General features: G+C 42.0%; 1 protein-coding gene across 1 annotated transcript; it reads right to left on the reverse strand.

Moving 5' to 3' along the window:
- Nucleotides 1-312: 312 nt before the first annotated feature.
- LOC139715929 (galanin receptor 2b-like) lies at nucleotides 313-1,596 on the reverse strand. Its single transcript, XM_071627483.1, has one exon. It carries the CDS (start codon nucleotides 1,594-1,596, stop codon nucleotides 313-315), a length of 1,284 nt encoding a protein of 427 aa, XP_071483584.1.
- Between the last annotated feature and the right edge of the window lie 10,797 nt (nucleotides 1,597-12,393).

Raw genomic sequence — 12,393 nt, forward strand, 5'->3', positions numbered from 1 at the left:
TCCTAACAGCCTTTGCAGAAGTCTTTCATTTCTCTATCTCTCTCTCTTAAACTTTCTTCTTTATAGGCTCTTATTATGTTTATCCAAAGGCCGCAAATTGGACATCGCGTCAAGCTCAGCTTTTTTTAAAAGATTTTGGACATGATTCTTGTTTGTCTGGCAATTACTTGCACAAAAGGGATGAAAATAGTAGATGTCAAGAGTACTAATAACTGATCAAATTTTAGAGATTGATTTTCCTTTTAGTAGATTTCCACGTTCTTCAGGGGAAACAGTGTTATTGACATGTTTGTGCTAAGATATATAACCGATTCATTTAACATTTTCGACGTGGGTATTCCTGGTTGACTCTTCCTGCAAACCGAAGAGGGCGTTATTGCTTATCTTGGTGCAGGTGAAGAACCTCACGACAGCTGCGCGGAATGGCGCATTCCACACCAAATACACGACGGGATTGGCGCAGGAGTTGAACAGGGACAGCATCACAAGCACACGGTCAACTGGTCCATAGAGAAAACTAGGGTCAATGACATGGACATTGTACAGAAAGAAAGAAGTGGCGTTCGGACCCCAGCACACAATGCAGATAATGATCAGTATCAGGAGTATTCGCAAGACTCGATTCATGGCTACGATATGTCTGAGTGATGATGCGGTAGATTGGTCACCACGTTTGCAGGTCCCCGTAAAACGTTTGGACTGAGTGTAGAGAGCGCGAGCAGCCAAAAGTTGTGTTACTAGCATTGTCAAGACGGGAACCACGAATCCCAAAATGAAAGAAACCGTTGCCAAGAAGATCTGCCCCGCATTGGTTGGATGCTCAACTTGGCAAGACCTCGACTCCTCGTCAACGCCGGTTCCTAGTAGGAGATCGGTGGTCAAGCCCGTAGCAGCAAACCAGATGAAGACGAGACAAACATTCACGTGTTGGCGTCTCTTGTAGCGGCTCCAACGGATGGGGTGGACCACTGCGGCATATCGCTCCACCGATGCGGCAGTCAGCGTGAAGATTGAGCTCAAGATGCTTACCCACAGGAAGAATGAGGTAAAAATAACTTGGCAGTACATTTCCCCCATGGCTGTTTTCGGGACATGGACCGCAACCGGGATCGGGAAAAGAAAGACGGAGGTCAGAAAGTCCGCTACGGCAAGATTCCCGACGAGAGTGTCGGCGGAGTTCCTTTCCACTCCGCGACGTAACAGAATTGCCATGACAAGCGCGTTCCCGCTAGTGCCCAGCACTGACGAGAAAACTTGGATTGCCAATCGCAAAGACCACGTGATCGGCTGCCACACCCAATCAGCGATGGGATAAGGTGGCGTATGAATTTCACTGCTCCGCTGTTCTCTAATATCATCGTGATGTGTTGTGTCCATCTGACCCTCTCCGGGCTTGTAAGATGAGCGTCCATTCTCGACTCCAAGCGACAATATTTCTGTTTCCAACTCTACAACAGACGTTGTCCGTTGCAGAACGGTGGTTCCTAAAGAGCCCCTTGATGTGACTGTTGAATTTTGAGCAGCAACACCAACTTCGGGTGTTGTGGTTGTCTCTACTTCCGGATAGTTGACGGATGTCGAGTTCTGAGCAGACATTCTGCAAAGTGTTACCAGCAAGGTCACGAAAATGATAAATGCATCGTGTGTAGCCATGCTGTGCCTACTCAAGTTGATTTTCGAAAGAAAATATCCTGGATAGAGATCAAATTAGGCAAAGAAATGAGAATTGCAATCAGACATGGTTACATACTGAGCTTGGTGAATTTGTTTTTCTCTTAGTAGGATTGTTTGTATGATTCTGACCTCCAAGATTATCATAACCAGCGTTATCAAACCTTGACCTGTTTAAGAGAATGATACTTTTAAAGCAACGTTTTGCAAGTGTCGTAACTAAAATATGAGCAGCACTTGGCTTGAAAATGGTCAACACTAGTTTTCTTTTTTTTTGAGAAATCTATTTACGTTATAACAATAGTAATCAGAAAATGAGTGTGGCAAAATAATAAGCGGACATAATAATTAGAATACGTAATGCTGAAAGACTTAAGAAACATGGATGCAACTGGTATCTCTAATCACATTTATTAAGAAAAAATTTTAACGATATGAAAGGTATTTTCTTTTTCATATCGGAGATGTTTCTTTGTTTCCTGTTGCTTTGCATTGTGAGAAAAGAAGGCATTTCCTTTTTTTACAACAGTCTACTTAAAGTCGTTAACACAGCTTGTCCTTTTAAATTTGTATTTCTTACATAGATCCATAATATACCACAGTATTATATTCCCGAACTCAGCAGGAATAACCGTCATCAGAACGAATTTCTTTTCTCTCTCTGTAGGCATGGTTGGGGAAATACTTGAAAGTCCTTAAATTGGTTACGGTTGTCTTGACGCTTTAGATTCTGTTCCAAAGTAGTAATACAAATTGCATTTTTCTTTTGCTAGCTAATTTGGAATTCAATTTTTATCAAGTCTTAACTTACTTGTACCAAATTAGTGTTTATTAGGTAAACCACCCTTAGGCTGGGTACAGTGTCTTTCACTAATCAATTTGGTCAGTCGAAACTATTTGTAGCAACTTAGCGAGTGAGCAAGTAAGTAACCTAGTTGCATTGCCAAGAAACTAATCATATCAAAATACAAATTTACAGTGTACATTGAAAAAACATCGAAATTACGATATAAAAGAAATTTTGGAAGAGAATACCTTTGAAGACGAACATAGACGAATACAATAATTATCAGTGATACAAGATGCGGATATCCTTTTGAATACGTTCCCTCAGCACAAAAACCACCGATAGCAATTAAAAAAAGGGAATTGACAGATATGAATCTTGGAGTCTTTTCGGCACACCATCAGCCCTCCAAGACGTCCTAGAGAGTCGATATAGCCTGAAGCTTGTACTCTTTCTAAGATTGGAAACACTTGAGAACGACCAATGCCACATCTGAAAACCGTAACTTATACCCGTCTTTAAGGTTTCTTGTTTATCATTATCATTTTCATTATGATTATGTTCATTACTATAATCACTCTTTCTTTTTCTTCCTTTTTTTCTAGAAAGAGAGATTTTGCCGGGAAAATGGACAAATCACGTTACTAAACGTTCAATGAGACCAGCCAATCAAATGCGTCTATGAGATGTTATCAAATTCTACTCGTGTTGCGCGTTTTTGTTCTGTTCTGTTTTTGTTTTGTTTTGTTTTGTTTTGTGTTTATTATTTTTTGGTGTTTGTGTGTGTGTGTGTGTGTGTGTGGGGGGGGGGGGGGAGGGGGCTAAGTCAGGCCGCAACTGAAATCTCTCCTGTCTTTTGCTGTTTTAGTCAGTGGTTGTTTTCAAACAAGTAATAAGTTAAAGGCAAACGATAGACATGAAAACCATTAAGACATTCCATGATGTAGATGAAGCGTCATTGACCTACCGAGGAGAGGATAACATTTGAAGGAAAATCTTTGTAAGACATAAGAGTTGCTTCTTGAAGAGAGGGGTGGGGGATAGATAAGGGACAAAAGGAAGAAAGTTGAGGAAAATTCTCAGACTTTCATTGATACTTGATTCATACGCTTGAAAGATGGCTAAGAATGTAAATGCTTTTAACTCCGTACAAAAGAACTCTATCAACATAGTTGCTGAGGTTGTAATAATTGAGTAAGGTTACTTCAATAACATGAGAAAACATGAACAACATCGACTGCGAACATCAATATCGGCGGCAGTAACATTCTCAAAGATGCCCGCGTATCAATACAATCAAGAATAGATGCAAAGTCAACCCTAATGGGCTCGAATCTCGGCAAAGATGGACAGATATAAAATGCTAGCATCTTGTGGAAAGTAATTTGCCATCTACTGTATTTCGATGTTCTCTTTTTCTCTTTCATGTCTTTACAAGAGGAAGGGCCCATAATATTGATGTTCGGAAATATTATTTCTGGTATATGGAGATGTAACAAAACGCCCGCTTTATAGTGGGTGAATGACCATGTACGTCTATAGCTTTACGACCTCTCAAGGTTGTGTGTGTGTGTGTGTGTGTGTGTTTGCTTAATTGTCGACTGGTTTCTCTTGCAAATGGAAGATGAACGTAACAACATAACAAGAGCCGAACCAATCAAAAATGAGATCTTGTCAGCTCTGATGTGTAGTATCGCGCAGATGTTGAAGACAGAGCGCAAAAGAGAGAAAAAGTAAAAGAGAGAGAGAGAGAGAGAGAGAGAGTGAGAGAGAGAGAGAGAGAGAGAGAGGGTGGGGGGGGAGAGAGAGAAAGAGATATAGGGGAGAGCCCTTACAGAAATGATATACATATTCCTGGTGTCACAAATGTACACACTAGTAGTTATGTACATGTATGATGTACTGTATGCATGGTTGTTTTAATGTGTATGTACACAGGTGGACCCGATTAATGGAGAACATTCTATGTGGTATACATATAGTACATACAGGCTGACCAGATCAGTGGATAATTTTCTAGGTGGTATACAATGTAATTACACAGTACATGCATGTAAGAGGAAATACATTATAGCTCACTCAATCTAGAATGATTTCACCCATTCCAGAAAGTTCTGGGAAGTGCTTACATGTTTGGCTGAGTGAGGCACTGTCCCTGTAGCCCAATGTGATTGGTAGTTATTCTTGGTAATGATGTTTTGTACATAGTTAGGCAGTGAGTCATCCAGGTTTCCTGGAACTTGGACTGGCTAGTAGGTTGGAGAGAGTTATAGAATGTGCTAGAAGGGGGTGAATGGATAGTATATAAGCCAGAGAAATTCTGCAGTAGGCAGAGTACCCAACACCTCTGCTCTGAGAGTTACGTCACTTCTGGCTCTGAAGCGACTTGTTATAGTCGGTCCTGTGTTACCTGCTGACCTGTTATGTTTGTGGAGATAAGGCCTGGGAGACATTTTGCCTGCAGATAATTAATTTGCCTACATTGAAGATAGACTCCATATTTTTATGTCAATGGACATTGCTACGGAAAAGCTGTGACGGGCTGGATTCCTAGCTGGACAATATTAAGTGAATCATCATTCAACGCATCAACTGGACGTGGTCGTCACAACATTTGGACTCTGCACGTTTCGCCGTGGACATATTTCGTGGATTTTACCCCGGATCTATACCGTGGACTATCGTAACCTGCGCCTCTGGAGTTACGTCGGAGGAATCATTCATCGGTGCGTCACGGATCATTCGTCTGTGCATCGAACATCGTATTTGGACACTTTCAAAGGATTATTTAATACGTGTAAGTGATTCCACTACCGACTTATAACTGTTTTTATTGATCATTGTTGTATTGATGTGACGCCGATTACCAGTCTGTACCCACAATATCACTGTTAATAAACCGCCTGAACATCAGTTGATTGTTTCTTTTGTGCGATCATTCTCGGAGTGATTTTGGTCGTAACAAAATTGGGGGCTTGTCCGGGAAGTGAATTAAAGCCAAAATTTAGAATTTGGAACGTTCCGGAACTTAGAATATTGGTACAGACATAATACCAGTTGAATTGATTGTTCAATTGTATATTGTGTGTATTACAGTGTGACAATGTCAATCAGTACAATGGATGTTCAGGCATTTGTTCAGAGGACAGATTTGTCCCTCAAAGATTTGCAAAGGTTACGCAAATGTGATTTGACTGCTGTTGCACAGCATTTGAATGTAGATGTTCCACAAGGTGCAAGAAAGGCAGAGATGCTTGACTTAGTAGCTGGTCACCTGGAGCTCAAAGAAGAAATTGACACTCAAGATCGAGCTCAAATTTCAGATCAAACGAGGCTTGAACTTGCTAGATTGGAAATGGAGAAAGAGAAGATGAGATTAGAAATGAAGGAAAGAATAGAAATGAAGAGAATTGAAAAGGAAATGGAGCAACAACTGAAATTGCGTGAGATGGAATTGACTCATGCACAGACTGTTGGAAATCATGAAAGGGCTCCCTCTGAATTTGATTTGGCCAAGAACATTCGATTGGTGCCAAAGTTTGAAGAAAACAGAGTCGATGCATATTTTGTGTCATTTGAGAAGGTGGCTGACAGTTTGAACTGGCCACAGGAATTTTGGCCCATGCTCCTTCAAAGTGTGTTTGTCGGCAAAGCAGCCGATGTGTACTCATCTCTCTCAAAAGAGCAATCACGTGACTATGCTACAGTCAAGAAAGCAGTGTTGAATGCTTATGAGTTGGTGCCAGAGGCGTACAGACACAAGTTCAGAAATTCGTACCGCAAACCAGGCCAGACACATGTTGAGTTTGCTCGTGAAAAAGAAATGATGTTTGATAGGTGGTACAGATCCCTGAAAGTGGATCAGGACTTTGATAACCTACGTGAGGTTGTTCTTTTGGAAGAATTCAAAAAGAGTGTTGCTTTCAGTGTGAGGTCACATTTGGATGATCACAAAGTGACAAATTTGCATAAAGCAGCCTTGATGGCTGATGAGTATGAGCTGACCCACAGAAATGACAACAGACCACCTTTCAGGAATTTCTCTGGAAATAAGAGAGATAAAAATCAGTCGAGCAATCCAAAGAATGCTGGTTCTGAAAAAGGCACGAGTTCTGAAACTTCATCGGCACCAAAGCCTCAATCTGACAAAGGGTCCAGTACAAGTGCAAATGTCATCAAATGTTTTCACTGTAACAAGACAGGGCATGTAAAGTCACAGTGTTGGAAGTTGCAAAACAAAACAAAGAAGGACTTGGGATTTGTCATGTCAAAAAGTGTCCTACCCGAAAACAGTGTCCCGTTCAGTGAAACACAGGCCGTTGAAAGTCAATCTCCCAAATTCAAAGATAGGATGAAGCAGGTGGATGAGAGCTATCGTAGCTTTTTGTTTGATGGTGAGGTGACCCCATGTACTTCTGGTGAGGCAGGTAAGCCAGTGGTCATCCTGAGGGATACGGGGGCCTCTCAGTCGTTGATGGTGGATGGTGGTATGACTTTTCCACCAGATAGTGCAGTGAATGCAAAAGTCTTGATTCAGACTGTTGATGGCAGTTATATGTCAGTGCCACTGTATAGAGTGGATTTGAAGTGTGACCTAGTTTCTGGTCCTGTTACTGTTGGAGTTGTTCCTGAGTTGCCCATGGCAGGCATTGATTTCCTGTTGGGGAATGACTTGGCTGGGGACAAGGTGTTTGCGTCTCCAGTTGTTTCGGAGAAACCAGTGGTGGTTGCTGAAACTGAGCAGTTGCAGGAGGAATTTCCTGGGATTTTCCCAGATTGTGTTGTGACTAGGTCTCAGGCTCGTAGAGCTGTTCAAGATGATGCGGATTCTGTTGATGTGGAGGAGAATTCCGGTGTTTGGTTGGCAGAAACCTTTTTCAAGGATTTAAATGATGGGGTTGCTGTATTAGGCTCCGAGGCTAACAGTGATGGGCTGTTTAGCAAGTCTTCCTTGGTTGAAGCACAGCAGGCAGACTCTGAGTTGAAAGGCTTGTCTCAGACGGCGTGTTCTGAGGCTGAGGCTGAAAAGGTCCCTGAGTGCTATTATGTCAAAGATGGCATTTTGATGAGGAAGTGGAGACCTCCCCATAGGCCAGCTGATGAGGATTGGACGGTGGTCCGTCAAGTTGTTGTCCCTCCTAGTTACCGCGGTGAGATCTTGAGGATTGCTCACGAGTTACCAGTTGGCGGCCATTTAGGCGTCAGAAAGACAAAGGATCGGATCATGAGGCATTTCTATTGGCCAGGGTTGAATGTGGATGTGGCTGAGTTTTGCAAGACTTGTCACACATGTCAGGTGGCTGGTAAACCACAGCATTCAGTGAAGCCGGCGCCATTGATTCCGATACCTGCGTTTGAAGAACCATTCAGTCGGGTTCTAGTTGACTGTGTTGGACCTTTGCCTAGGACTAGGTCAGGTCACAAGTACCTCTTGACAATCATGGATATGTCTACACGGTTTCCAGAGGCTATCCCATTGCGAAATATCACTGCTAAGACTGTGGTAGATGCTCTAGTGCAGTTTTTCACTAGGTATGGGTTGCCCAAGGAAGTGCAGTCTGACCAAGGGTCAAATTTCATGTCAGGCATATTTCAAGAGGTGATGTATCGTTTGGGTGTGAAGCAGCTGAAGTCGTCAGCTTATCATCCCCAATCCCAAGGTGCGTTGGAGCGCTATCACCAGACCCTAAAGACAATGATTAGGGTGTTCTGTGAGGAGTATCCCGAGGACTGGGATAAGGGCATCCCTTTCCTGCTATTTGCAACGAGGGACTCCCCAAACGAGTCGACGGGTTTCAGCCCATTTGAGTTGGTGTACGGTCATGAAGTCAGGGGCCCACTGAAGCTCATTAAAGAGAAATTCATGACGGAGGATGATGAGGTCCACCTACTTGACTACGTGTCAAAGTTTCGTGAAAGGCTTTCAAAGGCTTGTGAGGTAGCTAGGGAACACTTGAAAGTGTCACAAGACTTTATGAAGAGAAAGGCAGACAAAAATGCCAAAGCCCGAACTTTCAACCCAGGTGACAAAGTTCTTGTATTGCTGCCCATACAAGGTGAACCACTGAAAGCCAAGTTCAGTGGCCCATACTGTGTCAAACAGAAACTCAACGATGTGAACTATGTGATCAGTACGCCAGACAGACGCAAAGATCAGAGGGTGTGTCATGTAAACATGCTGAAAGAGTACTATGAGAGAAAGGCTGGTCAGCCGGTAGGCGTAGCTCAGGTGGTAGAAGAGGAAGTAGAGGAAGAGGGAGAAGCTCAAGATGAGCATGGAAGTGAGCCCTCTAGTGCCAGGTTGTCTAACTCAGAGATGTTAGGGAAAGTAGATGAGGCACTGAACTACCTACCTGAAAATCAGAGGAAAGATGTGACTAGTCTATTACATGAGTACAAAGAACTGTGTAAAGACAAACCAGGCTGCACCCCTCTGGCTGTACATGATGTTGATGTAGGAGATGCTGACCCTATCAAGCAGAACCCTTACAGACTAAACCCGAGCAAACTGCAAAAAGTAAGGGAAGAGGTTCAATACATGCTAGACAATGACATAATAGAACCTAGTAAAAGCAGTTGGAGCTCCCCAATCGTCATGGTGCCCAAACCGGATGGGTCTCAAAGATTCTGTATAGATTACAGAAAGGTAAATGCCGTGACGAAAACAGACTCTTTCCCCATTCCCAGACTAGAAGACTGCATTGACAGGGTCGGAAATTCTGCATATGTCAGTAAAATAGACCTTCTAAAGGGATACTGGCAAGTGCCCTTGACCGACAAAGCCAGAGAGATTTCTGCCTTTGCTACACCAGATGGCTTGTTCCAATGCAAAGTAATGCCATTCGGCATGAAAAATGCTCCGGCCACCTTCCAACGGCTGACAAACCAAATCATTGCCGGACTTGACAACTGTGTAGTATACATTGATGACATCCTAGTGTATAGTGACACGTGGGAGGAGCACATTACACACTTGCGGCAACTTTTTGATCGACTCAAGGAGGCCGGATTGGTGATTAATCTGGCAAAGAGTGAATTTGCAAAGGCCAAAGTGGTGTATCTCGGGCATGTAGTCGGTCAGGGACAAGTGTTGCCAAGAGAAGCCAAGGTAGAGGCTATACTAGGCTTTCCCATTCCCCAATCCAAGAAGGAGTTGCTCAGATTTCTGGGCATGGCTGGTTTCTACAGGAAATTTGTACCGAATTTCAGCACTGTAGTCACCCCCCTAACAAACCTGCTGAAGGGCAAGGCAAAGTACACCTGGACTGATGAATGTCAAAGAGCCTTCGAGAAACTAAAGGCAGTCCTTGCTAATGAGCCTGTTTTGGCAGCTCCTGACTTCGCAAAGCCATTCAAGGTGGCAATAGCGGTTTTGCTCCAAGAAGATGAAGAAGGCACTGAACGACCAGTTAGCTACTTCTCCAAAAAATTGAACACATACCAGAAGAAGTACTCCACAATTGAGAAGGAGGCTCTCAGTCTCATCCTTGCCCTCCAGCAATACGAAATGTACTTGACAAATAGCAAAGGGGAGATCACGGTCTATACTGACCACAACCCCTTGGTCTTTTTAGACCGGTTCAAAATGAAGAACAACAGGTTGTTCAGATGGAGCATGATGACGCAGCCATATGCACTCAAAATCAAACATGTGGCAGGCAAAAACAATGTAATTGCCGACGCTCTGTCAAGAGTGTAACATGAAGAGAGTATCAAAGGTGAAAACTTTTCACCGCATATTATTTCCAGTGTATGTGTTTAGCATATCTATTAATGTATGCAAAACAGTTTTACATGATTGTATAAGCTTCAAGAATCCAAGCAATATTATTGTAAATGGTATCCATGAAAAGATAACATGGAATTAATACAGCTATCCAAAAGGCATGTGATAGTATGTGATTATTGTAGCTTGACTTGGATTTTACCTCACATTCATTGTAAATAATAATGAGAAATTGTGAAGGTAAAAGAAACCCTTGCTACGGCAAGGCTTTCTTTTTCCCATGGGGGATGGTGTCACAAATGTACACACTAGTAGTTATGTACATGTATGATGTACTGTATGCATGGTTGTTTTAATGTGTATGTACACAGGTGGACCCGATTAATGGAGAACATTCTATGTGGTATACATATAGTACATACAGGCTGACCAGATCAGTGGATAATTTTCTAGGTGGTATACAATGTAATTACACAGTACATGCATGTAAGAGGAAATACATTATAGCTCACTCAATCTAGAATGATTTCACCCATTCCAGAAAGTTCTGGGAAGTGCTTACATGTTTGGCTGAGTGAGGCACTGTCCCTGTAGCCCAATGTGATTGGTAGTTATTCTTGGTAATGATGTTTTGTACATAGTTAGGCAGTGAGTCATCCAGGTTTCCTGGAACTTGGACTGGCTAGTAGGTTGGAGAGAGTTATAGAATGTGCTAGAAGGGGGTGAATGGATAGTATATAAGCCAGAGAAATTCTGCAGTAGGCAGAGTACCCAACACCTCTGCTCTGAGAGTTACTTCACTTCTGGCTCTGAAGCGACTTGTTATAGTCGGTCCTGTGTTACCTGCTGACCTGTTATGTTTGTGGAGATAAGGCCTGGGAGACATTTTGCCTGCAGATAATTAATTTGCCTACATTGAAGATAGACTCCATATTTTTATGTCAATGGACATTGCTACGGAAAAGCTGTGACGGGCTGGATTCCTAGCTGGACAATATTAAGTGAATCATCATTCAACGCATCAACTGGACGTGGTCGTCACAACATTTGGACTCTGCACGTTTCGCCGTGGACATATTTCGTGGATTTTACCCCGGATCTATACCGTGGACTATCGTAACCTGCGCCTCTGGAGTTACGTCGGAGGAATCATTCATCGGTGCGTCACGGATCATTCGTCTGTGCATCGAACATCGTATTTGGACACTTTCAAAGGATTATTTAATACGTGTAAGTGATTCCACTACCGACTTATAACTGTTTTTATTGATCATTGTTGTATTGATGTGACGCCGATTACCAGTCTGTACCCACAATATCACTGTTAATAAACCGCCTGAACATCAGTTGATTGTTTCTTTTGTGCGATCATTCTCGGAGTGATTTTGGTCGTAACACTGGATAAACAGAGGAACCCTATATTGCAGACTTCGATTCAGATCTTTGTCAAAACATGGAAACAGGATTAAGTGATTAATGGGACAGGAAAGCCTCCACTGATTCTCTTCGAGAATACATAATTTTGTTATGGGCAATAAGCTGTCTGATGAAAATATAATCATATAAATTATGCCCTTTGAGTGTCTTTTGCTTTTTAATGGACCACTCATTTCCATATACTTTTCGCTCAACCGTTCAAAATATGAATTGGTGTTATAGTAAATATTATATGTTATCATAAGCGACCTTACGATCCACGTTGCGTTATGTATTTTTTCCTCAAATTCATCAAAATCGATGTGATTGTGAAAAGCATGCTTTGTATTGTTTTTCACTCTTTGTTGGATTTGAAAAAAAAACAACATAAAATTGAATAAAAAAGAACAAACTTCCAGATCGGTATCCCTTCATTAACGGCGTGCTACGGTCCAGTCACTCCCGCTTCCACAATTCAGAAGGTGAGCTCTATGGAGGTGTTCACTCACTCATTCATTTATTCATTCATTCATTAATTCATTAATTCATTAATTAATTCATTCACTCATTAACTAATTAATTGATTAATTAATTAATTAATTAATCAATTTCATTCATTCATTCATTCATTCATTCATTCATTCATTCATTCCTTTTGTATTTTCATTTCCAAACAATATACATGGATGACACAAACGTCAAAATAATGGTACATACTTGTAGCATAGTATCACATGATCAGTAGAAAATATATCTTGTTTCATTAAGGACCTATTGGAAGTGAAAAATGTGT

The sequence above is a fragment of the Diadema antillarum genome, unplaced genomic scaffold (assembly GCF_040938485.1).
Source record: "Diadema antillarum isolate AM-2024a unplaced genomic scaffold, OU_Dant_1.0 scf00000006, whole genome shotgun sequence".
NCBI lineage: Eukaryota > Metazoa > Echinodermata > Echinoidea > Diadematoida > Diadematidae > Diadema > Diadema antillarum.